General features: G+C 41.9%; 1 protein-coding gene and 1 long non-coding RNA gene across 16 annotated transcripts in view; one reads left to right on the top strand and one right to left on the bottom strand.

Annotated features, from left to right (window-relative positions):
• Positions 1–3,206: 3,206 nt before the first annotated feature.
• The window catches only part of Ica1 (islet cell autoantigen 1), a 141,515-nt gene continuing 117,281 nt past the window's right edge, over positions 3,207–27,440 (top strand). For 2 of the 12 annotated variants that reach the window (XM_087659430.1, XM_087659424.1), the window contains exons 1-4: positions 3,207–3,278; positions 5,183–5,554; positions 21,803–21,895; positions 25,287–25,449. In XM_087659430.1, the coding sequence (XP_087515556.1) occupies positions 21,879–21,895; positions 25,287–25,449 (180 nt within the window). In that variant the 5' untranslated portion in view covers positions 3,207–3,278; positions 5,183–5,554; positions 21,803–21,878. 12 annotated transcript variants of the gene reach the window in all.
• On the bottom strand, positions 18,888–26,913 carry LOC102550643 (uncharacterized). Of its 4 annotated transcripts, none has more exons than XR_015686373.1 (4): positions 26,770–26,913; positions 20,451–20,603; positions 20,152–20,294; positions 18,888–19,182 (listed from the first exon to the last, which is right to left on the bottom strand). It is a non-coding gene; the product is annotated as an uncharacterized LOC102550643 (long non-coding RNA). The 4 variants fall into 4 exon arrangements; XR_015686376.1 differs by having other exon boundaries at positions 18,888–19,172; positions 20,152–20,196; XR_015686374.1 differs by having other exon boundaries at positions 20,152–20,187.

Genomic DNA, 27,440 nt, shown 5'->3' with positions numbered 1-27,440 from the left:
GATATTTGATATGCGGGTGTATAAGTATGACTGACTCTCTCTCTCTCTCTCTCTCTCTCTCTCTCTCTCTCTCTCGCTCTTGCTCTCTCTCGCTCTCTCACTCTGTGTGTGTGTGTCTGTGAATAAAACTACAAACCATCTTTTTACTTTTTATACAACTTTACTGAGATATAATTCAGAAATGTCAATTTTAATAGTCACAAACTTACAAATATATGAAATAATGGTCACTGGTCAATGTTAGAAAACTGTTACCAATAAAAATTGATAAAAAAATAAAAATAAAAAAGAAGATCTTTTTATTTTTAAAAGACTTTGACTCTTCCTCTCTATTCACCCTAAATGAAAACTTTTGTCTCTATAAACTTTAAAATGGATGGAATGGTATCATCTGTGACCTATTATGACTGATTCTGTTCACTTTGAATTCTCTCGAATTCTTCTTAGTTGTAGTGTGTGCCAATGCTTTTGTACTTGCAGCCAAATTTTTATTGTGTGTATATCGTACACTCTGCTTATTCTTCTGTTTGCTGACAAGACAGTTGAATTGTTTTGATCTATTATTTTGAAGTTACAGGCACATGTGTCAGCTTCCACACAGACATATGCTTTCATATGTCCAGGGACAGATCTGGGTCACATAGTGGATCTACATTTAATAGTTTGAGAATTGTCAGACTATTTTGTCAAAGGGCTGCAGCATTCTCCTTCCCAATGGCAGGGGTGGGGTGTTTCTGACTTCACATTGCTGGAAGGATTTACCTTTGCATGGTATCATCTTGCAAAGGATGACAGACTAGAGGAGGATAGAGGAAGTTGGTGCAGAGGATTAGGGCCACTGCTGTCATGGATCTGACCATGCTACTGTAGGACTTTGGAGCTGTTTGCAGGGAGATGTGAAAGGGTTTGGAGCTGAAGTGAAGAATACTTCAAAACTAAACTGTTGTGGTAATTAGTCTTCATTGGCAATTTAACCACCAGATTATAGTGTAAGTGGTCTCTATTTCTGTTCCCACTAGAGTCCCGTTCCATTTTGAAAGTTGACAATATGATAAGCCAACTCATATTGCTACTACCATGCCCCAAAATAATAAGGAAAATAACTAATACAGGAAATCAGTGCAGAGGATTAGGGCCATTTCTGTCATGGATCTCACCAGCTGGTTTGCAGACAAAAGTGAAAGAGTTCGGAGTTCAAATTTCAGATCCCATCATCCAGTAACCATCCTTTTCTGGCCCTGATTTTCACCGGGGCCTTGAACATGCCCTGCAAGACGGAACAACGGAACACCGGGAAACTAACGGAAGTGTTGTAAAAAGAGAGGCCTTTTCACTTTTTAAATTTTATTTTCTGTTGTGTGGATGTTTAGCTTGCTTGTATGTCTGTGTGCTCTGGCACCTGTGGATGTCAGGAGAGAGTGATGGATCCCCTAGAACTGGAGCTGTGGATGCTTATAGGCCGCCACGTGGGTGCTGGGAACTGAAACCAGGTCCCCTGGAAGAGCAGCCAGTGATTTTAACCTCTGAGCCATCTCTCCAGTTCGGAAGGATTTTTAAGTGGAAAGGTAAAAGTACACACTGGGATGATGTAGAATGAGCAGGAAGTGTTCCATTCCTCAAATACTATCCTAAGTACTAGACCAAGACTGAAGATGAAGAAAAGTCACTTAAAGCTATGCATGGTAGGACATCCTATCATCCAACCCCTCAGTATCCATCCAAGTCAGGGGGATCTCTGGTTCCAGTCTAGCTTGGGCTATGTAGCAAGAACACACCTCAAAAAAAAAAAAAGGAATCAAGTAAATTGACAAGTCATTTAAGGTGTGCTCTGAAAGTCTCTGGGAATTAGGGGCGTTCTGGTCACACTGGCTAGACACTGCTCTCACCCTGTAGGCTCTTCGCTGGCACGTAGTATCTTTAAGGGATAAACTTCAGCCTCTGTGACAGGCTCTGACTCCTGGGCAAGGTATCTGCCTTAGCCCATAAATGGTTATATAAATCCACTTTGTTCTTTTCAGTGCTTAGGTCCCAGTAAACTATGCTTCTAGGGAACCCTTCCAACACACCAGACAACCTACTGGCTTTCTTGTGACAAACGTATTTGCCTCAAAACCAATCTTTGATAAGTGAATGGAACTCTTATAGTTTCGTGTAATTGATAAATTGCTCCCGGTATGAAGAGTGGAGTCAAAGGAAATTGGATGCTTCAGAGTATCTCTGATGTTAGGAGAACATAGCATTTTGTTCTGTTAAAAAAAAAAAAACCAACTACTATGATTGGACATTTTTATTTACTTTCCTAGGGATCAAACCCTGGCCTTTGTGCATGCTGAGTGATTCCCTAATCATCTTTTAAACCCCACTCTCTCCTGAGGTTAAGTGAGGTCTCTTGGTTCAGACAACCAACCCTGGGTTCAACCCTGGTTCTTCACCAATGCTATCAGATCCATCAGTCTTCTGTAGGGAATTCTGAGCAGTATCTTCACCCTTAAAACAGGGATAATTTTAACCACCATATTGGGCCACAGAAAGATTCAGTGTGAAGGATACAGTATTGGTTTGGCACCCAGGAAACAACCCTTTAGGTTAGCTGTGGATTTCTAGGTGGTTTGCACCATTGCTTATTAATTTTTCATTCCACCTTCTAAGCTGTCCCTAGCAGCGATCATTCAACGAACTTCTCTATTGATACCAAAGAAGAGATGTGCCTGGTGTTTCTATTAGTATAGACAGCATTAGGAAACATTATTTGATACTCCTTTCCTGTGATATGTAAGGTACTCCAGAAACTGGGGTTTGGTTTTTGTGACAAAGAATTAGAAGGGATGAAACGCTGTTTCGAAAATACGTATAAGACACAGATATGTCATATGGATATGAAAAACAGGTGTGTTAATACATACCCAGCTGTTTTCTTAACACAGCCTTTAGCCTTTAGGCCCAAATTTGGATTCCAGACACAAACCTCTGACTGCTTTGGCACTGACCTCAAGAACTCTCCTGTCCATTCAAGACACCAAACTCTATAAAGTAGCACGCACCCTTAACACAACCCGAGGAAGGAACTCTGGGGTGTTCTCTGCGTCAGCCACCTGTAGTCGGGTCATTGTGACGCGAATGCTATGGACACGTGGAACACCTGCCAGAGAGCAGGGGCGGGGTCATCTCTAGCAGCAGGTCCAAAAGCCGGGTACCCTAGAGATGGGGGTCACGGGAAGACCCCAGGGAGTAGAGAGAGGGACACTCACGCCTCTCATCCCTGATCCGCCCCAAACAAGGTGAGACCACCGTCCTCTCCCACTGGGATCCCTGGGTCCTGCAGAGAGCGGTCCCTTGTCGCTGTCCCCGCCGGGAGGGAGGCGGCGGGCTCTGGCGAAGGGGAGGGCGCCTGCTCCGGCCGCCGCGCTGCGCTGCGCTGCGGCGCGCACAGGCTCCGGGCTGCTATTCCGGCTGGCGGCGGCCGCTGCAGGAAGGACCGCTTCCTGCGCTCCCCGCCCCTTCCCTCGCCAGTGCTGACGCTGACGTCGGCGCAGGGAGCTGGAGGGACGCTCCGATCTCCGCTGAGAGGCTCCTGGGGGCCGGGGCTCCGAGGTACCTGCCCTCTGGGGCCCGGGCTGGGGCGAGCCGGGCGGGCTGCATGGTGCCGCGGGAGACGCCCGGCTGCTGGGGCGGTCGGGGGCGCCAAGCCAAGGCCGCCTTTACTGCCCTTTGCGGGCTGCAGGTTCCAGGCGGGTCACCTCATCCACAATCCCCCCCCCACTCCCATCCGGGTGCGGGAGGAGCATCATCCCCTTCCACCCGCAGATCCTCCCTCGGGCCTGGATGTATAGCGGATGCGCGCGTCCTAGGAGCGTGCGTCAGCCCCCAGGGAACGGGAGGGAAACGGGAGAGCACCTGCGCCCACACCCAAACCGCTTCCCAACTGGCGTCCGGCCTCCTTTTGAGCGGGTGCTGGCCTACCCTATGCCCCCTCCTAGGTCCCCTGTGGATAGGGATTTGTGTCTATAGCTGACTTGTTGACAAGTTCACCTGCAGCGGTTTCTGACGTTTACTTTTGCTGTTCTTCCTATGCTGGTCTTTGGCAGGGACGGCTAAGAGCCGTTGGGTACCTTTTTTTTGTAATGACTGGTGCCAGGAGGCCTGTGGTTGGCCCCTGCGGGCTAGGAAGAGTCACTGAGCACGCCGCGTTCTTGCAATCCCTGGCACGCGGGGTTTCTTCGGGTGCTGTGCTGCTGACTCCGCCTTTCCTGCCCCAGGGTTGATGCAGCTCCTGTTTCCTCTGAAAGTAATATCCTGTTGTGCCAGTCTTTCTCCCAAGCGGCTCCCTTTTAACCTTCACACTACCTTTTGACTTGTAGAGTCCGAAAACCGCTCAACTTCTCTTTGGGGCCTTTAACGCCCCATAATGTTGGCAAATAACAGTGGTCTCTTGGGGCGGGGAGGGGGGTATTAAGGTTTAGAAAGGAGACTATATTCTCCATTTTTAGATAGCATTGAAAATAGCACAAGGAAGGGTTTATCCATCAACCTGAATGACCGCTAACTAAACATTCCATAGACTTGGAGAAGACATTACCAGCTGATTTGAAAGTGGTTGTGAATGGAGGAAGACACGTGGGGTATTTACTGACCATTTTGGTCCTTTAAGCGATAACTTACCGCATGTATGCGTATTTATTTCGGCAGTCTCTTTAATGGGCTCCCATGATCCTCTGGTTTAAATCTGTCATCCCAACTGCTCTGAAGTTAGGGAATAAAGTAGGACATGATTATGAAATTCATGCTCCAAAATGTTTCGTTCAACACACACTCTTACGTGTCTGTGCATGATGTGTGAACACACTTGCATGCCCCACATGTGAAGGACAGAGAATAACTTTGTGGCTTTGGTTGTCTCTTTACATCTTTGCGTAGGTTCTTGGTGTTCAATTCAGGTTGCCAGACCGTACCGTAAATGCCTTTGCCCGCCCAACCATCTCACTGCCCACTCCGAATTGTTTTTTTATTTTTTTCCCCTCTTTAGGTCTCAGCTTTTATTTTTAAGACATGGTTGTAGAGAATACTATAGGGTCAAAGTAAGTTTATGATCTTTAGTCTCTCAAACACATGTTTGGGGTTAGCCCAGTTCGTGCATTTTGATCGCAGGAGATGTTATTTTATAATATCATTTCTCATTACTTAGGAAAATGGTTCGATGTTATTAAAAATGAATCTTAAGAAGAAAAATGAATCACAGCAGTTAAACTATGGAGTTCTGCTACTTGTAAGAAGTGGAGAAGCCTGAGATTACATCACTGACCCTTGATCCTCCACTGAGCTAAAACACCAGCTGGTAATTGCCTATGATTTTATAGACTTCCCTCCATCTGCTGGGTCCAAGTGTCCGTCTGACTGCTCTGGTACCGGAGCATCTTTATTTCTGCATCTAAACTTGTAAAAAGCACATCGAATCTTGTTCCCCAGGAGAAAATCTTCAATGTAACCATTTTCAATGTATCCGATGATACAAGCGCATTGTAATCTCCAGGTAGAAGCAGCTTTATCAGTGGAAAGGGTGAGTGCCAACTGTGGCAAGATCTAGCAGAGTAAACTTGTGTTGAGCATGAACCCTGTGTTACAGAAGCCCACAGGAGAGGGTGGGGAAGCTGATAGGTCATACCAATCAGGAAACACGTCCCCATTGTACTGGGTCATCCTGACATCTGGAAGCCACAGGTAGCAACAATAGGACTGGCCAGTACTCACTGATGTCTCACCGTTATCAGGTACAGAGATGTGTGATCAAAGGAAGAGAAAGGAAAACTGTAAAGTTTATGAGCCTTATTAGCCTGCATGCCCATCCAGAATCTGCCTCATGTAACCTCACACCCCACAGTCCACAGAGGTGAAAGCTTTTCTTGCTAACTTTTCTTGGTTTTCGGTCCATTGTGTTTCATTCTACAACCACATCTAGTACCAAGGAAGAGCACAGAGAACTCATGGGCTTTGAATCTTGGTTCCCGCAGGTTTGGAGCCTGTGAAGAAATCCCTTCCAAAGACTCCCATGCTGAAGGCTTGGGAACCAATGTAATCTTCAAAGATAGGGTTTAGGGACTAGCTCATTAATGGACTCATAATCTGAAGGCAGTAGTGGAAGGATCTGATTGGAAAAAGTGATCCAATGGGGGCATACCTTTCAAAATTGCACATGTATGGGGTCTTGCCTCTTTTCTGGTCTCTCACTCTGCTTCCCAGATACCATGAGGTGAAAAGTCCTGCTATGCTGTGCCCTTCATCCTCTAAGTTGACTTCCCTTCTTTAATGAGATATTTTTATTAATCCTTTGACAAATTCATACAATGTATTCTGATCATACTTCCTATCTAACTGCTATCTCAACTCCTCCCACAACCTTGCATACTCTGATTTTCTTTTTTAATTATGATGGGTGTGTGTGTGTGTGTGTGTGTGTGTGTGTGTGTGTGTGTGTGTGTGTGTGTGTGTGATGTGTGTGTGTAACTACTGAATCCATTTAGTGTTGCTTGTATGTATGTATTTAGGAATGACCATATGATATTGGATAATCAACCAATCAACCGGGGGACTAAAGAAAACTAAAACCCCTCCTCTCTGAAGTCCTTAGCTGCCTGTAACTCTTCATCTAGAGGCAGGGTCTGGTGATATGTCCCCTATCTACCCTGGGTTGTCAACTGATGTTGTCATTGTTTAGGTCTTGTTTAGGCTTCCACCATATTGTTGAGATTTCATGGATGTGGCTTTCCTGTAATAAATCATAAAAGACATAATCTTGCAGGAGACATCTTGGTCTTCTGGCTTGTAAAATCTTTCCACCCCACCCCAATCCCATGGTGTTTCCTGAATCGTAGGTGTAGGGTGTTGTGTTACAGATTTGTCATTTGGGGCTGAACACCCCACAGCAAGTTGTTCTTGGCGTTTTGATCAGTTGTGCATTTCCGTAATGATCTCCATCTGCTGCAAAAAAGAAGCTTCCTTGATTAGGTCTGAGAGCTACATGTGTCTGTGGGACTAAGGATAAGTAATTAGCATGCAGTTAGGACTTATACTAGCTCAGAAAAGTGTCAGTCATGGGCTCTTCCCTAGGTTCTGAGACCACAAAGTGGGAGAGAATCTTTTCCAGCTATTCATTTAATAGAGGATTAATATCCAGAACATATAAAGAATTCAAAATAGAGTCAAAGAAGAAACCCATACATAATATAATATAATATAATAATATAGAGTTCTCAGAAGAACTTTAAAAAAGCCTAAGAAAGGTCTCAAAATAATGTACATTTTAGGGTTCACATATGTTAAAACTGCTTTGATAGTCCATCTTACCTCCATTAGAATGGCCAAGATCAAGAAAACCACTGACAGTAAATGCCGACTAGGATGTGGGGAAAGGAAGATCCTTATTCACTGTTGGATGTAAACTGGCGCAGGTACTCAGAAAACCAGTGTGAAGAATCTCAGAAGTCTATAAATAGATGTACCGTATGGCCCAGATTTACTATCCTTGGCACATGCCTAGAGCACTGAGCATCCTAATGCATAGACAAGTGCTCAGATAGGCCATGGCTGCTCTATTCACAGTAACTAGAAAATGGAAACAACCTACATTTCCTTCAACTAATGAATAGATCATGAAAACATGATCCATATACACAGTTGGATCTTATTGAGCTGTATAGGAAAATGAAGTCGTGATGGTTTTATGGAAGTGGATGACACTAGAAAATCGTACACTGAATGAGGTAACTCGGACCAGAAAGCAAAATGCTGCCTGTTCTCACGTGTGGCTCCTGGCTCTGAATCTTTTCTTGTGAGTTTATAACTTGGAGTAGCCACGGAACTGGGAAGGGGGATAAGCTATGAGCTGGAAAGATTAAATATGCTCGCCAGTCTAAACTCAGAATCAATTTCAGTTCTATGCTGGGTCACGGCAAAAGCATTGGAGGAATCAGTAAGAGAATAGAACCTTGATATATTAAAAGGTGTTAGGAATGAGAGCCTCACAGGCATTGATTTTAGAATGTAATTAGCCAAAATACATGAAATTAAAAACAGAGTGATTGAAATTTAAAAAAAAAAAAAACCCAACAACTAAATGCAGTAGAGTGCTGTGGAGGAGTGAAAATTTCTTGATGGACCACTGACCCTACAAATAATACTAATTTTTATGACAGTGTTAATTGAAGAGCAGAGAGGTCCTGGAGTTCTGGGTGGTGGGAGTATTGGGAGAAGCATTCCAGGAGCATACCTGATAAACATTCAGTCACTGTGCTCTCTCTCTCTCTCTCTCTCTCTCTCTCTCTCTCTCTCTCTCTCTGTCTCTGTCTCTGTCTCTGCCTCTGTCTCTGTCTCTGTCTCTGTCTCATTGTTGCTCCCTTCCACTTCTCTGTTCCAAGAAGAGGGCCTGCTTAATGGTGCTTGAAAGTAATATCGTTTTGGACTCTATCTGGGTGACACACTTAGCCAGAGGGCAATCTGCCATTCCTGAGAAGCAGTGCCCCTTTTCCCTATGGTAGAAGTCCTAATAGTGAGTGAGTCCATCATCATTTGAAAGTATCGTCTGTATAGTTGCACTGTAGTGGCCACAGACCAACAGCACCTGAGCCAGTGGTTATTTCAGACTACATTTTAGCCTCACGAGCCAACCTCATTTCAACCTACACTGATGCGGAATAGTTAAAAACAGGAAGTCAGAAGTCCAAACCTGACTTGAGATTACCAGTCTCTGGCCAAGAGGGATATTGTTTTCTAAGTATTTTTAAAATTTGTCTTCTTTGCATGCAAAATGGGAATGGAATGGCCTCGCCTTGATCATGTCTTGCAGATGAAAGCATAGTATTAGATGCCTCTCATTTGTAAAGTGTGCAGTTAGTGACCGCCTACAACCATAACCTTTTGTCCGGCACTGGCTGGCGCTGTGCTTGGTGATAGAGAAACAAAGATGAAGTTGAGGGTTTCAGCTGCCAAGGGACCAGCAGGAGATACAAATGGAACAGCTCATGCAGAAGAATAAGTACAGTGGGATTCCTACCACAAGTCAGCTAAATGGGGAGGATGGGGATGTCCCCGAAGAAATGGAGTGGAAGGCATGTTGTTGGGTTGATGGAAATTCCTTGAGAAGGTGGCATTTGAGGTTCTTGGACTGTATGTTGTAAGTTAGCCAACTGACGGGAAAGTAGGACTTTCCAGGTGACAGAGTATTTTCTGGGAGGCTCTCGCTGTCTTAAATGGCCAGGAGGAGCAGGTCTTTGTGATATGCAGCACAAGTTGGGGAGAAGGAGTCTTGTGTTTTTGCCAAGAGGTTCAGAGTCTCACTCGTGTCAGGAGACAGTGAGGACTGCACTTTGAGTTGGAGAGCAAGCAGCAGATCAAACAAATGTGCATCTTACAGAAACCGTGCACAAAATAGAGTGAGAGAATGGAGCGGACAGACACAGGAATAGTGCCACCTCAGAAGTTCTAGACAGGCCTGTCTGTGTAGACAGAAAGGGGAAAGATGTGCTGGAGGAGAAATAATGGAGAGAGCATGGAGTCTAAAATGAGAGAGAAATGGCAGCTTCTCCAGTTAGGCCCCTGGTGGAGGTAGTACTGGCAGCCAGCATGGAGACTGGGTGGGAATGGAAGGAAGGAAGGTTGGGTTTTAGATTTGCTGAATTTGAACAGCTTAGAGGACTTCTGTATGACGTCTCAGAGAGGAAGGGTGTATCTCGGTAATCAGGCGCTCACTTTAAGGGGGAAGAGGGAGATAGAGGTGGAGAGGATGTTGTGGACCTCATATGCTGGCGAGGTGCTTAAATTTGGAAGTCATTGGCATATAGTTGGTGATTAAAGTGGAAAGATGGGAAATCACGTCAATAGAGCAAGTAAAGTGTGTCATAAGACAGCTAAGGCGGGGCTTTGCGTATACAAAGTGGTATTTGAGATGTGGGCACGGAGGAAGTGAGCTGTTAGGAAAGTTTAGCAAGGGGAGTGTTTTCTTGAGGAATCCTTCAGTGATTGTCCAAGAAAGAGATAGAAGGTGGTACCTTGCAGTAGGAGGGAATTGAATGTGAACAGAGAGCTGAGAGCAAAGGATGTGAACTAATTTGAAATAGAAAGAATGATAGGGGGCTGGAGAGATGGCTCAGTGGTTAAGAGCACTGACTGCTCTTCCAGAGGTCTTGAGTTCAAATCCCAGCAACCACATGGTGGCTCACAACCGTCTGTAATGAGATCTGATGTCCTCTTCTGGTGTGTTCGAAGACAGCTACAGTGTGCTTATATATAATAAATAAATAATTTTTTAAAAAAAAGAAAAATAGGTGGTCAAAGGTCAGAGAGAGCTGGGGCTCCCTGTGACTCTTAGTAAGAAGATAGAGAACCACAGTGGCCATATGGTGCTGCAAGGTTCTAGAGAAGTGAGCAGTACGCACAGAGAGCATGCGCTGTAACAGAAGGTGTCCAGTGCAAGTCCTCCGCCGTAGTTCCCTGTGTATAGGAGCAGAGACTATCCCTTATCTCCCTGGGAGCTTTTTCCCACTTGCTGCTGCCTGAGGCCAGGAGTCTTAGCCATTGCTCTCGGCCTCGCCCTGAGCGGTCTCACAGTGAAACACGTGTTGGTGCCAGACTGACCCTCCCTCCTGTTTCCTGCTTCTCTCCTCTGTCCTGCTGACCTGAAGGCTTCATGTAACTTCCTTGTTATTGTAACTGGGCCAGCCCTACCAAGTGTACACACACTGACCTGTCCTTCCAGATTCCCATCCAAGCAACCAGCCTGCCTGCCGTATGAGCTTTGGGCTTCCGTATTACTTAATCTTGTGAGTGTATTCGCTGAGAAAGTAGAAAGAAACTGGGATAGGTGTCATGCATTGGTTCTCAAATGACATTAACTAGAGGGCCCAGTTAATAGGGACGCCCCAAAAATACTGTTTTCTCTTAATTTGTTGCTGACTCGGAAGATTTCCATTCCTTGCTCATAAGCTGCCCTAACCTCAAACAAGATTTAGTTACCATAATTTAACCAAGGAAAGTCTTGGAATATGTGCCGTTTCCAGAGAAAGGATCTGTGGTGGCTTGTTTACTGGGCCTCTGCACAGCATTGACATTTTATAAACCTCGCCCTGGTGTGTTTACTTCAGCCGTCTATGTGTAATGAAGGAGGCTTACTCTGTGCCTTGGGAAATTTCCTTCAGCCATGAGCCTCAGTTCCCTTACCCGTGAAAACAGGAGGCTAGACTAAGTGATCCGTACATCCTCTGTAGTCCTCAGCTACAAGAGCCTACGGTCAAGAGATACATCTTAACCTCTTTAGGAGACTTTAAATAATAAACTAAACTAGAACAAAAATCTATCATTTATGTCACCATCCTTTGATTGCGGCTGGTGTTAAGCCAATGTTTAGTTCTAGATCACTGTGGTCCCTACAGCCGCGACAGTCTTGTTCTTTCCACGTTGTTAACTACTCTGTTTTCCTCATGGATGTATCTATGCATTTCATCTCTAAATATGTATCTATTTTATATGTGTACTTATAAATATATAAAGAGAGATAGTCAGGTTATAGAAAGGGGTGCTTATTATACTTTTAAAAACAGTATAAAAACAGATTGAGCCTTACAAGATTCTCATATGCTGGGCAGGCCCTTCACCACGACACTACAGCTCCCAGCCCACTTTGCAGGTTTTAATTTGGAGAGGGTCTCGAGCTATAGCACAGACAGATCTTGGACTACCTCGGCCTCCCAAATACCTTTTCACTTTTGATGATCTTTTAGTGCCCTATCTGCTCTAGAACTCATACAAATCTTACATAAATCAGAAAAATAGACTGGACTTTTCAGAAAAAATTAGGAAATTGGGGTGGATGATAATTTTGTAGCTTAATCCCTTTAAGATTAGCATCTATAAGTATATGTTTTTTAATGATATCTGTGACCAACTAAAATCTCCAATTCTAGGAAGGAAATAGATTAAAGGTGTCATGTATTTAGTGTGGAATATTGGTGGCTTAAGCTCTTTGCTGATTTGCCAAATGCCTTACATCAAGGTTATCCAGTAAAAATACTGTGGTAGGCATACAGGTAGGATTTGAAGCAGTCTAGTTGTTGTAAAGTGTTCTTAACTTAAAACACTAAAAGGAGCAGATGAAATTAACTTTTATATTACTCAGTACATAAAAGTATTTCAGTATGAAGTATAAAAATATATCTCGTACATAGAATAAATTAAATATAAATTATCCATATATTTAAATATGTATGGTATCTTCCATTTAATATTTGTTTTATCTATCATATAAAGGCAAACATAAAATAGAGATTTATTAATGAGACATTTTGCTGTGTTTGGCTCTTTTTGTTTTGTTGTATTTTTTCTCTCTTTTTTGTCTTTTTTTCCTCCATCTTTATTAAATTGGGTATTTCTTATTTACATTTAAATTGTTATTCCCTTTCCCAGTTTCCAGGCACACATCCCCCAACCCCTCCTATATGGGTGTTCCCCTCCCCATCCTCCCTCCATTACCGCCCTCCCCCAACAATCCTGTTCACTAGGTGTTCAGTCTTGGCAGGACCCAGGGCTTCCCCTTACACTGGTGCTCTTACTAGGATATTCATTGCTACCTATGAGGTCAGAGTCCAGGGTCAGTCCATGTATAGTCTTTAGGTAGTGGCTTAGTCCCTGGAAGCTCTGGTTGCTTGGCATTATTGTACATATGGGGTCTCGAGCCCCTTCAAGCTCTTCCAGTTCTTTTTCTGATTCCTTCAACGGGGGTCCTGTTCTCAGTTCAGTGGTTTGCTGCTGGCATTCACCTCTGTGTTTGCTGTATTCTGGCTGTGTCTCTCAGGAGAGATCTACATCTGGCTCCTGTCTGCCTGCACTTCTTTGCTTCATCCATCTTGTCTAATTGGGTGGCTGTATATGTATGGGCCACATGTGGGGCAGGCTCTGAATGGGTGTTCCTTCAGTCTCTGTTCTAAACTTTGCCTCCCTATTCCCTCCCAAGGGCATTCTTGTTCCCCTTTTAAAGAAGGAGTGAAGCTTTGCGTTTTGGTCATCCTTCTTGAGTTTCATGTGTTCTGTGCACCTAGGGTAATTCAAGCATTTGGGCTAATATCCACTTACAGTGAGTGCATACCATGTGTGTTTTTCTGTGATTGGGTTACCTCACTCAGGATGGTATTTTCCAGTTCCATCTATTTGCCCATGAATTTCATAAAGTCATTGTTTTTGATAGCTGAGTAATATTCCATTGTGTAGATGTGCCACATTTTCTGTATCCATTCCTCTATTGAAGGGCATCTGGGTTCTTTCCAGCTCTGGCTATTATAAATAAGGTTGCTGTGAGCCTAGTGGAACACGTGTCTTTTCTATATGTTGGGGCATCTTTTGGGTATATGCCCAAGAGAGGTATAGCTGGATCCTCAGGTAGTTCAATGTCCAATTTTCTGAGGAACCTCCAGACTGATTTCCCGAATGGTTGTACCAGTCTGTAATCCCACCTTGTTGTATTTTCTTAAGTCTTTGAAACAACCTGAGTTTCACACAGACAGCACCTCTGAATTCTAACTAGCTGTATTTCCAGTGTTTAGTTGCCAGTGGCTGCTGTATTGGACAACCTTACATGATAAATTATCTTTTCATTGAAAAATTAGACTTGGTTTCCATGTTTTAAAGTAACGTGAAAGATCCTTCAAGTTTTATATTTGAGTCTCAATTGAAATGCAACTTAAGTGTAACATCTGGCTCGGTCATTTAGTGATGCCTGATGCTGACAGTTGAAAGGCGCGTTTCCGTAGGGAAGTTTATTCGGACATGTGCGTATCTTGCCAGAGTGTCCTTCATTTGTCACCTTGACATTTCACCTTCTCAGGTTAATGTTTTGGACAACACACCACCACAAGTACAGATTAAAATCTGCATGCCACGCTTGAACTAGCATTGGAAAGTCATATAAACTGATAAAGTCCAAGGCAGATACAGTTTATACAGCAAGTCCTCCCAGCTTCAGCAATTACCTTTTCCATCAGCAAAGGCCAACTCTTGGCTCTTTTCCTGTTTCTAGTGTCACGATTGACGGATACGCCATCTTCTGCGGTTCACGCTTACAGATTTCCTTCATGGTTATTGTCTGCAAGTGTCAGCCCCCTGGTACGGCTGCTATGTTTTCAGTAATGGAGACTTCACCTATGGTCGTCCACTGAAAGCAGGGCTGAGGCAGGAGAAGAAGGGTGAACAGGTTGTTTTGGCGCCCAATTGCTTCACCTCGAAACAAAAGATGTGCAGTTTCTTATCTCTAGACTTCAGGCATGCTGGTGTCAGCTCGCCTGGTCATTTTTACCAGTGTGGGTGAAGCCACGTAGGTGACGATTTGGAGAGGCACATGTTTTTGGTGTCATCATTGATGTACCAGGTTTTACTGATATTCAGAAGCACTTTGGGAAGCATTAAAATATATTTATTTGGGGAGGTTGTTTTTAGTGTTGGTGGAATCATTCATGTTAATTAGACCCTGTAAATTTATTATGTGAATAAGATTGTTTTTAAGTATACTTAGACCCTCATTAACATGAAATACAACTCTAGCAATGACTTGCATCTCTAAAGGTTAATAGAAACTCAGCCATTCCTAGCTGCTTTGAATAAGGTCAGAAGTCTGTTTTCCTCATGGAAGATTTTCTGACTCACAAAATTAAGGCATGATCCTGCCTCACTCACATTTACTTGTGAATTTATGAAATGTCAAAACAACATTTCAGGGGATATAAACCCAGAAATAGAAGCTACTGAAATGGTCAAGTAGTTGTAACCTTACGGAAATCTGAAGGATAGCCCTGTGCTTTCGGAGAGAGGAAAACACCCACTAAATCCAGTCAAAACGATCTTCGTTTGTTTAGCTTGTGAAAAGATGGAAGGTTAAGTCAGTTTCCCATCCATCCTCCACGGCATGCTCCCCTTCCCAACATGTGAGGACACCATCTGATGAGCCAAGATATTAAAAACAGAAATTATTAATTGTGCTTGAAGACATTGTTCCAGTTTTTCACTGTTCTCAGTTAAACTAGTATAATATTTATACTTAAAACACACTTTTGGTTACAAGAAATTTAAAAACTCACTATTGACACCCAGGAGAATGACAGATAAACGTCTAGGATAAAGGAATTGAAAACATTCTCTACCAAACGTATTTCAGACTCAGTTCAGTTTTACTCTGAGGCCTAGACCACCTGATGCTTTTCTAATGCTTCCAAGCCCAGGGAGCAGCGTTGCTCGTTAATTTTCTCTGGCTCTTGTGTCCCCACTTCAAGAAAAAAAAGGACTTCATTCCTAAGGTCTGTAATTATGACTAACATTCATTCTGAAGTTACACACTAGAGAAGTAGACTCTGAATTAAGTAGACTTAGTTTAGATCATTGAAAGCAACTAGTGGTTCTCAGTAACTGAAGAAAAGTTAGGTACAGTTGAGTTTCATAAAGTGATGGCTGAACATGTAGGTCTGGGCTTATGAAAGAAATGAATTTTAAAAACTGTACAGCTGCTTATGGTTGGTTACACACACCACTATATAATTCTATTGAAGAGAATTTTATTTATTTCTTTCCCTTCATACACATGCATACCCTTTGCCAGACCATAACCACTAATTCTCCATGTCTTGGCTCAGAAGCTATGTAGATCTGTTCCTTCTCTTTAATGTCGCTTTAGCACTGAATACTTGCTCTTGTCTTGCCAGGCATTTTCTGTGGCAGGCCACACTGACTGTCCTCTGACTACAGGCTTCCCTTGCAGCTATATGCACATGTGATATATACTGATGTGCCATTTTTACAGAGGTCTCATTGCAAATAATGGTCCTATATTTCATCAGATGCAGGAAATCATTGCCGTGAGGCTTTCTGTTTATGTTCCTTGAAGAAAGAAAAGTGGTTGGCAAATACTTGGAAGGACAGTGATGAGCGTAGCACACATCTAGTTTCAGGACTGTTGAGATGTGAACAGATTTGTGTCACAGATTTGATGCTATGTGGTCTAGAGGTGCTGGTGTTAGAGAGGAGAGGTCTTACCAAGGGGATACTTCTAGCATGCTACCTTGTTCCTACATGGTGTGTAGGTATGGGAAGAAAGGTGGTGCACTTCCCAAAGAGACCTAAATGGTGACGTGCATGATAGAACTGAAGAGCTCTAAGATAGCAACATTTTTATCTGGAATGGGTGCATTTTGAATAAATTAGAAAATTAAAATTTTGAATCTGCAATTCAAGGCATGGTACCATAAGCTTGGTACACAGCCAAGGGATCCATCTCTGTATCTGCCACCTTCATCTAGCAGAAAAACTTCCCATTGACTGCAAGTGGACAGTCTACTGCTGAAACTGGAAGGTGAATTATAAGCATGAAGGCTTCTGCGGGAAACATGACACACCTAGAAAATATCCCTCGTGAAGAAGCTACTTGCCTTCGAATATCATTGTGGTTTGATAACACCAGTGTGTAGAATAGGGGTCAGTCTGTCTTTTTCCTTGAGTGTGGGTTCAAGAACTTTAGATTATTCATATTTTTGTAATTTATATATAATCAGAGGGGCCACCAGCTAACATCACTGCCGTGGAGACTCATAGGAAAATGTTGTAGGCCAGAACAAATGTTCATCACAGCTGAAGGCAGCCTGCTTAGAGTGAAGATATCCTTTTTCATATCATTTCATATCATGTTGTCAAGAGGGATCCAGTATCGTGGTCCAGGGCAGCAAGAGTAGACCGACTCCTTCAGTGTGTAGCATTCTGTGAACTTCAGACTATTGTAGGGAGAAAACCAAGACTTTTGTTTATGCCTATCCCAGAAAGTGGTTTAAAAGATGGGGGAGGGGTAGTTAATGTCTTTTATTCATTCATATTCGAGGAATCAAATTGAGAGTTCTCTTCAGAAAGCATATATAAAGAAGGAAAATGGGCATAATTGCACAGAACCCTAATACAATATATAAAGTGTTCCTCTTCCCTGTTCCCAGGGCTTTCCCACAGTGCATGGTGTTCTCTCAGCCTTATGGGGTAGCTAGAAGAAACTAGGCTTCTAATGCCTAACCTCAGGCAGTGAAGCAAACATATTGCAACCCCATAAAGGTGCAGCTCAGAAAATCCAAGGGGCTTACGTTGATTGTCTTAGAATCATCCACGTAGCAGGTGCTAACCTCTGAGCAGAAGGACATTCCTCACTTTTGCCTCTGTCTTAGAGCAAGAACCCACTGCCCACGAAATCATTACCCACTTTCTAGGATTGCTTTACTGACGTTAAAAAAATGTATATGTCATTATTAACTCTTAGAGCCCAATGTCTTTAAATAAGATCTATCTTCTTCCTCCTCCTCTTCCTCCTCATCGTCCTCGGTGAACTGCTTTGCCTTCCTTGAGAAAAAAAAAAACACAGATATCCTCTTGGGCAAGGTGTGTGGACTGGGATACTGGTGCCTTGTCTTCATGTCTGTGATCAACTCCATACTATTGACAACTTTGTTCTCTTTTGTGGTGAAATATGTTTGCAAGAGAATTCACAGATGCACAGCTTTTTGGTCCTCTCATATGAGTCTGTTCAAATTCATATATCTTCTAGTTCTCTGAAGTATGTTTTTATACCCATCTTAACTAATTGTATACCCTCTGATACTGTAATCCCTAACCCCAAGAGGCTGTTGAATATTTAATGTGGCCAGCCTCAATTGAAATTTAATGTGTGGGTAAAATATAGAGCATATCTTGGACTTAGTGCAAAAATATGAATGTGAAATATATCCTGGGAATTTTTATATTGATTACCTTTTCGAATAGTGTTTTTAGAGATGATAGGTTAAGTATATAATTTAATTTTCACTATAACCTGTTTTCTTACTATGGCTATCAGATCATTTTAAGCTACATTGTATCTAATAGTGATTTTGTTTTAAATTGGGCAGAGCAAATTTAGATGGCAAATCATTTCATGTCAGAGGTAATGCCTGTTTCATAGTAATGTTTGTTTAACTAAAATATTGAGCAGAAATGAAAAAGTGAAACTTCATGATGATTTGGTCTATTATTATCAGTGTGGGTGTATGAGAAGGGGAGAGGCATGGGTGTGGAGGTCAGTTGACAACTTTGTAAAGTTGATTCTGCGTGTCAGTTCTAGGGATCAACCTTGGGTTGTTAGGCTGGCAAGGCAAGCATTTCTTCCTCCCGAGACACGTCATCAGCCCCACAATGATTTTTAACTCGTGTCAATGGCACGGTCAGTTTAGAAAATGATATGGCAAGATGGGCTAGGTTAGGTCTCGAAATCCTCAGATATGTATTAGTTGTCTGTGGTGTGTGGCGCTGAACATGAGTAGAAAGAGATGCAGACTCTGTAGCTGCTTTAGCACGAGCTATTTAGAAATACCTGCATGGTTTACCTATTTGGTTATCCATGATTTTGTTGCTCCATGCTGTGTTGGCTCAGGAAAGACCCATTTCCTGAATGGTGTTCCTTGCCTTTAGTCATGTTTCATAGACTTTAGTATGTTTAGAATTCACTTTAATATGTAAGCTTTGTTGTAAGTATGTCCTTCTCAGAAATTCTAGTTCAGCAGGGGAGGAGCCTTAGTGTCTAGAGCTCACCCCAGGACAGCTCCGTGCAGTGGCTTCCCAACAACACTGGGGAATACTGCTCTAGGATGCGCAATGCGGAAACGTCCAGAGTCTGTATAGGAGAGGCAGTTTGCTTAGTGATACTTGTTACTGCATAAAGAACTAAAGTGGATAGATAGTTTACTGATTGAAATTAATCAAAAATGTTATAGCAAAGCAGTCAACAGAAGCAGAGTCAAAGACCGTCTATGGAATGGGGGAAAAACATTTACAAACCATGTAGCTGTAATGTTCAAAGAACTCGATAACAGAAATGTCTTTTTTTTTAATGGAGAAAGGTTTGAACAGAACTTTCTATGACGAAAATAAATGAATTGTCAGTAAGACTCCAGAGAGATGCTCACCGTCACTGATAATCAGGGGAATGAAAGCTAAAACCGTAGGAGCTGTCAGCTAATAGTGTACTTAATAGTGTGGCCCCTGGAGAAAAATGGCGCAGAAGGGCAAGGCTGTGGAGAGAGAGCTTGGGGCCAGATGTGCTGTTGGAGTAGTTTTCAGTGCAGACACTGGATCTGTAGAAACTCCTGTAGACGACTCAAAAGAAAAGAAAAGAAAAATTACCATATGAGTTAGCTATCCCACTTCTGATTATCAACCATACTTATACAATAGAAGAGTCTTGAGGAGTATATGATAGATGTGTTTATTGCTTCATTATTCACAGTAGCTAAGTGTGGGAGTAACCTGTCAGCGGCGCATGAGTTTATGCAATGGACTACTACTCAATTTGGAAGGGGAGGGAAGACTGGACTCTATCATGCTACAGGGCATTGTGCAACGTGAAAAGAGCCAATCACAGAACACAGATACTGCATGTTTACACTTATGATGAGGTATTTAAAAAGTTATCAAATTCACAATCAGAAAGTTGAATGGCAATGGCCAGGGGCTGCTGATGAGTTACCAGTTCACTGGGGATGAGGTTTCAGTCACGCAAGATAAAAGACATTCTGGAGATCTGTTGCGTAGCAGTGTCCTGCGGTATACTGTCCTGTACATGTCAAAAAATGAAAAAGAGGTATCCTAGCCCACAAAGATGTGAGTTTGATCCCAGGACCCACATAAAAAGTCAGGAATGGTGGCACGTGTTTGTAATCCTAGCTCTGGGGAGAGACTAGGGGTTCTCTTGTGATCCCCAGGTCTCAGTGAGAAATCCTGTCTCCTAAAACAAGGTGATCAGCTCATGACACATGATGTTCACACATACATGCATACACATCAATGCACATCCCAAAAATGAGTTAAAAATGCTTTACTCTAATAACACACAAAAAAGTACTAATTCCCTTAACAGTTCATGGTAAAGCAAACTCAATGAAGGCATAATAATTTTATTTTTTGAGCATTTTATGGTAATTATTGTTGGGGGTATTAAGTGATTGTACCCTTGGAGTGTGTGTGTGTGTGTGTGTGTGTGTGTGTGTGTGTGTGTGTGTGTAGGTGAGAGAACTTGAAAGTGTACCCATTGTGTGAATATGCAGAAGGACCACAAAGTACACTTACCTCGAGTGTTTTTCCTGAGGCAACTTGTCTCGATACCTGGATGCCCTCCATGAGGAAGAGAAACAAAGCGAGGTATCAATGGGTTACTGTCATTTCAGATACTAGGAAGAGTCCATTCTTCCTTCTTTTTCCAATACCTGATGCTAAGAATTTAAATACTCAATGTCATTGTCTCAGGACATTTTTAAAGGAAAAAAAAACAACTCAAAATAAACAAAAACACTCCTATGAGCCTAATTAGAGTGATCGGTTGATCTGAAGGGCATCCAGAAGTGTTAGCACACATGGGAAATGCATACCTGGCAGCCAGAGGTCTTACGTTGGGCCAGAGGCCCTTTCTTTCTCAGGAACTCCCAGGGAAGTTGAACCACTGTTGGTCAGCTGGTGAGCTTTGCCTCTGGGACTAGACTTCTTCCATGAAGTGAGGCAAAGACGTAGGCGACTCCCATATTCTAAAGAAATGAAAGTACATTGCTAGCCTGATGTATATATCACACACAACCTCTACCTCTATCCCATCGGGTCTTTGGGGAGGTAGCTTTTAATTTTTTGACCGTTTTTGTTTCTGCAACACTAATTTACCTTTTAAGGATCTCGAGTATGAAATGATTCCTTTGTAATGAAGAGGCATAAGATGATAATACCCACCGTGTGTCTTAAGCAACAGGGATGTTCCATATACAACGGAAAGCACTCTGCATCCCTCTCAAACCATATCCTGCACCCTCCCTACAAAACAGCATATGCACTCCATTAGAATGTATAATTTTTTATGTTTCATGTATCAGTTAAAATAAATTTAACTTAACATTAAAAAGAAGAGGGCAATAAGACTTGACCACTAAGAAAGTTCAGCAGGTTATGGTTCTTGCTACCCACCTAACAACCTGAGTTAGATCTGCAGAACCCAGATGGTACAAGTAGAAAAGTTATCCTCAATGTCCTCTGTTTTTAATATGTGAATACCAGGGCATTCATACAGACACACAGATACACACATGTGTATGCATGTGTGTATACATATGTATGTGTATACATGTATATTATATGTATATTATATGTAATATATATATATATGTCTTTGTCTTTTTAAGAATTGTGATTTTTTTAACATGCACTGTTGGTTCAAGTCCATATTCCGAATTCTGGCCTCATGACAGCTGGACTCATTTATTTGCTGGTATTTGTTTCTTTTCAAACAACTGTATGTTTTATTAAAAAAAAAAAGGATGAGTACTAAAAACTTTGAAACATATCTCCAAAAAAATCATACAATATTGGCATATATCAATGGTATATGGTATTATTTTATTATTTTAAGCTTTGTATAGAGGACAACACAATTGATACAGTCTTATGAAACCTGTTTTTGTTTTGTTTATTTTTATTTTTATTTTTTTTTCTTTTTTTTTTCTTTTCTTCGGAGCTGGGGACCAAACCCAGGGCCTTGCGCTTGCTAGGCAAGCGCTCTACCACTGAGCTAAATCCCCAACCAGCTGAACCATTTTTGACACCAGTATTTGACCGTATTGCAGAATAGTATTCGTTGCCTATCATGCAGCTAGGTCTGGGATACACCGAAAATATTGTCTCAAATTAATGGACAGATGTAATGTAGTTTAACTATTCAATGTGTTTCTTTTTATTTCAGGTTTAATAGAACATATCCTATCATGCTTTTTCTCTGCCCCTTCTCAAATCATCAGCAGTAGAAAAGAGAAGAAAACATGTCAGGACACAAATGGTAAGGAATTTGTTGCCCTTTTTCACACTGAACAATGCTAAAGGCAAACGGCATGGTTTGTGCTCGATAAATGAGAGTGAAATGGAACAATCATGCAACGTTAGCAGTAAATAACCAGCTATCTATTTTCCAGTTACAAGAATATTATAAATATTCATGTCATTTGTATTTGCTAAGAAACTCCCTTGGGTGTAAACCTTCTTTTAGGAATCTAGGGATAATGTTTTTACTACCACTTTATGTAACCTAGTAGCTTGATACATTCTTGCTACTATCTTGTTTCTTTTCCACTGTTGGAGATTATTATGAAGGGTGCTTAAAGAATGGTTATACAATCATGCACTATTCAGTTTCATTAAATTGTAGACATTGCTGCATCAGTTGTGAGCATTGAGAAGTCAGTCACCTTTGGACATGGTATTCATGTTAGCTCCGTCATGTGTGTGCCTATAACACATCGAAGAATCATGTAGGCCTCTTAGAAGTCCTTTAATTGGTGTGTCTTAGCATGGTAAACCTGTGACCAAACAACTGGAAAGCTGTCAAGTTTCACTCTCTTTAATTTGTGTCATGAAAAAAATAGTTTAATTTTCATATGCTAAAACAGCTATATAAAAATATATTTTTTTTTAATTCTTCCCTTCTTACCAAGAAAAAATATCAGGGTCAAAGTCCTCTATCCTATTACACTTTAAACTTCAAAAGAATTTTTTATGTCTTATAACTATAGTAAGTTTTTAAGACATAATTGATAAATGGCTGTAGTGTTTTATATCCTTGAGCATTCTCATTTGGCCATTCATCCAGCAGTTGCCAGACAGTTTTATTACAGTCTGCCGCATAATGTCCATGCACTGGGTTCTGTCTCCTCACCCTCACAGTGACTGCCATGCCCTGGGATGCTCAGTAGTTAGCCATTTGGAGCCTGGAATGTTCCAAGATGTAGGTGAGCCCTTTCAGTACTCAGCTTTGTGCCTTGCTGAAGATTGTAAGACCTCGTTTTTCATCCTGTGTGACTTTGAGCAAGATCCTTAACATTTTGAAACCTGAGGTTCCCATTTGTTAGATGATGGTATTTACTAGATTTCTACAGCACCCTCATCTTTTCTACTCCAGGTGGAACTTTTTTTCTGTTGATATATAATCGTTGACCAAAAACCAAAACAAAACAAAAAAAGAAAGAAAAAGATCTAATAAAGTCCATCCAAAATCTCATTTTTTAGAATCTCATTTCCCTTAAAATTGTCCCCTATTTGAGCTAGAACCTTCCAGTCTTTTAATTGTGTACAGTATGTGTACATTATGTAGAAATGTCACCCTTTTCATACATGGTATAAATATTTCGTCTTATTTTCTCTAATAAGAAACCAAAATAAATCTCTTCCCTAATGAAGAAAGATAAGAAGTAAACCTTAGCACGCTCATATAATCCTACCTCTCTTACCAAAGATAAGTTTCGTTAAGGACATCATCAGACATGTTTTTCTGATGTTTTAAGACCAAACATGTGACTTGACATTGAAAGTAAACATAATAAACTCACAAATAATGAGTATAAATCAAGTTTGAGGTATGAGCATTTTGCTACAGTATTTTAAAGCAGCTACTCTTTGGAACATCAGCTCGGCACGTCTAATGTGGTGATGGGCTGGAGTGGGAGGAGGAAGGATTTTTCAGGGGCCCTGTGTGGGCCTTTGTAGCTGGAACTGAACCGGAAAGGATGAGGACAGCAAGAAGGAGGGATACAGCAGCAACAGCAAACCTTCTCAGTATCTGGGACACTCTGATCTCTTTAATGGAATCCAATGTCATCCTCAATTATGTTTCTAATTCTTCGCATATTTTTATTTGCTTTTCATTGCAGTCTTCCTAAGGGACGACTTCCTATCTGTATTTTCAACATTTATGCCAAAGAATTTAGTTTTTTGACACCCAGAGATCTGTTGACAGATTGTAAAATCTAATTTTTTGACTATCATTCTAAGAATGATTAGTAGTAAATCTATACTTTTTAAGAAAGTTTGAAGTGCACAGTTGGTATTGTTTAACTACAGGTCCAGGGGTAGCAGATCTCCAGAACTTACTCATTCCGCATCACTGAAGCCTTCTGACTTGATTAGCCATTCTCCACGTTTCCCTTCCCCCGACCCAGCCACCATTCTTCTCCCTGACTGCAAGCCTGACAGTTTCAGATGCCTCTGCAGCAGATTTTAGACATGCTATTTTTCAGTCCCTTATCTGCTCGTCTGCTGTCACCCACTGCGGCATAATGGAGGTGTGAAGAGATGTGCTGCTGTCTGTCCTTATCTCTGACTCACTGGGCTGCCTAAGCTAGTTAACTGGCTTCCTAGGCGTCACTTTTTCCACCCCCAGAAGGAGGATGTCCAAACTAAGACACGTTCTTTTGGTGTTCTTGATTTTCTTACACATTCTTTTTTAAATTTATTTTTGTAGAATATTTTTTTAATTGCAGAATTATTTTTCTCCAATAATTTATTTTTTATTCATTTTACATCTGGATCACAGCCCCCTCCCTCCTCTCCTTTCAATTCCACTCCTATAAATCCCTCCCCCTGTTGCCCCTACCCTAGAGAAGGAAAAAACCCCTCTTGGGGACTTTTGGACTTTTAGTCCCAGGCACATTCTCTCCCACTGAGGCCCAAGCAGGCAATCTAGGTGGGAGGAAGGGGATCTAATGGCAGGGAACAGAGACCAAGACAGCCCCCGCCCCATTGGTTAGAGGTTCCACATGAAGACCAAGCTGAACATTTGCTACAAATGTGTAGGGGCCTAGGTCCAGCCCCTGCATACCCTAGCTGGTGGCCCAGTCTCGGTGAACCCCCATGGGCTCAGGTCAATTGACTCTCTAGGTCTTCTTGTGGTGTCCTTGATCCCCCTGGCTTGCTCAGTTCTCTCTCCACTCTTCCATAAGATACCCAAGCTAAGCCTGATGTTTGACTGTGGGTCTCTGAATCTAACTCCATATGCTGATGAATGAAGCCTCTCAGGAGACAGCTATGTTAGGCTCCTGTCACAAGCTTAGCAGAGTATCATTAATAGTGTCTGGGGTTGGCTCTCTCACATGGAATGGAACTCAAGTTGGGACAGTCACTGGTTGGCTGTTACCTCAGTTTCTGCTCCAAATTTAACATTCAATAAAATTCTTTAAAAGATTCAGAATTCTCTCACTCTAACTTTTAAAATTGTGAAGTTAGAATTCATTGACTTTTCAAGGCATAATAACCCCCTAAGAGAGCATCTGTATGTTTATCAATAATGTAAATTTACATTAGAACATTATATCTAGCTAAAATACTTTGTAGTGTAATATCTCAATCCCTGAAAGTCCTTTGAAGGCTATGAATAAGGTTCTCTCTATGGTTCTTGGCAGTTATTCCTGGGAGTTGCAGGATCGGTTTGCTCAAGATAAGTCAGTTGTCAATAAGATGCAACAGAAATATTGGGAAACGAAGCAGGCCTTTATCAAAGCCACAGGGAAGAAGGAAGATGAACATGTCGTTGCTTCTGATGCAGACCTGGATGCCAAGCTAGAGGTAAGTTCTTCAGAGCTCTTAGGCCCAGCAAAGGCACCTTGCAAGAGGCAAGACCTTCATAAGGAACACCTTGGGTCAGGCCAGTTCAATACTAGCCTATTTTTTAATCTACAAATTCTCCACAGCATGCTTCTCTTAATGCGTTTGTGTTTTCAAGCATTAAATTGGAATGCATGCAGTATGGTAAATTCAAGTGTTTGTTGAAATCCTAAGCACAATCTACTCATTACATCTCAGAAACCATGGTTGACCACTAAGGCCAGGCAAATGTTTAGTTAACAACAAACAAAGTGACCTGTAAACTAGATTCTATAAATACTAGTACTAAGCCATGGAAAATTCTAGACTGAATTAACTAAGCAGATATTTAGTTAACCTATATAGCAAATGTATTGATATCAGGTTGATTACTGGATTAGTGTAATGAATAGAAGGCCTGCTACATCGTTGACTTGCTGAACATTTTTGCTTTTAGTTTTGATTACATGTTGAAAGTAAACATCAGTTCTGGGAGAGACGGAGTACTGAGAAGAATAGTGTATTCCATAGATAACAGTTTATAAGATCCCTAAGTTTACTAGGATAGTCTAAGGCTATAGGATAGTCTATAGGATCCCTAAGTTTACTGGGATAGTCTAAGTCTATAGGATCTCTACGTTTACTAGGCAGCTAAAGTTAATGAGCTGAACATTAATGAGGCTGCAGTTAAAAGCTCAAGATTTCCAAGCCTTTTCAAGAATCTTGAAACGTTAGCAAAGGGCAAAGGGCACAGACAGGGTAGCTGTCAGTTATACAGGATGTGGAAAAGGGATGGCTCGTTCTATGAATCTGAGGGCAGAGGCAGATCCAGGCAGAACTCTCTAAGGTTTAGATTGGTATGAGAGATGGGCTGGCCTTGAGATCATAGATGTCCTGCCCCTGCACAGTGGGATCTGAGCTACTGTTGCCTCTGTAACAAGAATTCTTTCTTGTTCCAGCTACTATGGCGGTTAAATTAAATATGATTCAAGTGATGGATAGTATTGCTTGAGTGCTTGTCATGTCTTGGCAGCCTACTTCTGAAAGCTCCTGACATACACGGCCTTGTCTTCCCTTCCCTTCCCTTCCCTTCCCTTCCCTTCCCTTCCCTTCCCTTCCCTTCCCTTCCCTTCCCTTCCCTTCCCTTCCCTTCCCTTCCCTTCCCTTCCCTTCCCTTCCCTTCCCTTCCCTTTTATGGTCTTTTCTCATAATGCCTGGATACTTTGTCCTATATCTTTCCTTGACTGACTTGATCTCATAGTTCTCAAAGCCTAAAAGTGAAGTTCCTGGTTGTCTACTCACAGACCAGCTAGCTGCTCACTGACAGGTGGCTTGGCTTCCTTTTGTTTAGAGTGCTCATTTCTGCAGCAGAAATCCCTCTGGTGGGTAAAACACTGAGGCAGGCTAAGTCTTCTGATGAGCAGTCAGTCCATGGAAAAAAACCTCAGGTGTGAGTTTGTTTGCTTGCCTCCTCACCACTAAGAGGTCAAATTCCATGTTAGCTCTTAATCACCACCGTGTCCCCAGCCTGTCCCAGGCACAGTTTCAAGCTGAATGACTATGTAAATAGTCACTATATATTAGTACAAACAGCCTCAGTTCTCAGCTTTCACCTCTACCACTGGAAATTGTGAGCTAGAACCAATGGGATGCTGCTTCAGAAGAGGTTCGCCATGGACCAGGGTAGAAAGAGAAAACGTCTTTTCTGAAATTTGTATTGTAAATACAGTTTAAGCCATTCTAAGCTGAAAATGCTTTTTATATCTCAGAGTTGTTTTTTTTAAACAATCTAATAAATATAAACATTTATCCAAAAAGTAATTTAAGCTTGGCATAGTGGTAGTCTTGTAATCCTAGGAGGTTGAAGCAGGAGGATTGCCTGTTTGGACTTCACAGCAAGAACCTGTCTCAAAGATATAGTAATTATATTTAATCTAATTCACTACTATCTTAAACATATTTATATGGAGGTC

Source organism: Rattus norvegicus, chromosome 4, assembly GCF_021556685.1.
Source record: "Rattus norvegicus strain SHRSP/BbbUtx chromosome 4, alternate assembly SHRSP_T2T, whole genome shotgun sequence".
NCBI classification, from domain to species: domain Eukaryota; kingdom Metazoa; phylum Chordata; class Mammalia; order Rodentia; family Muridae; genus Rattus; species Rattus norvegicus.
The sequence above is the reverse complement of the archived record's forward strand: the minus strand, read 5'-3'. Positions and strand labels throughout refer to the sequence as shown.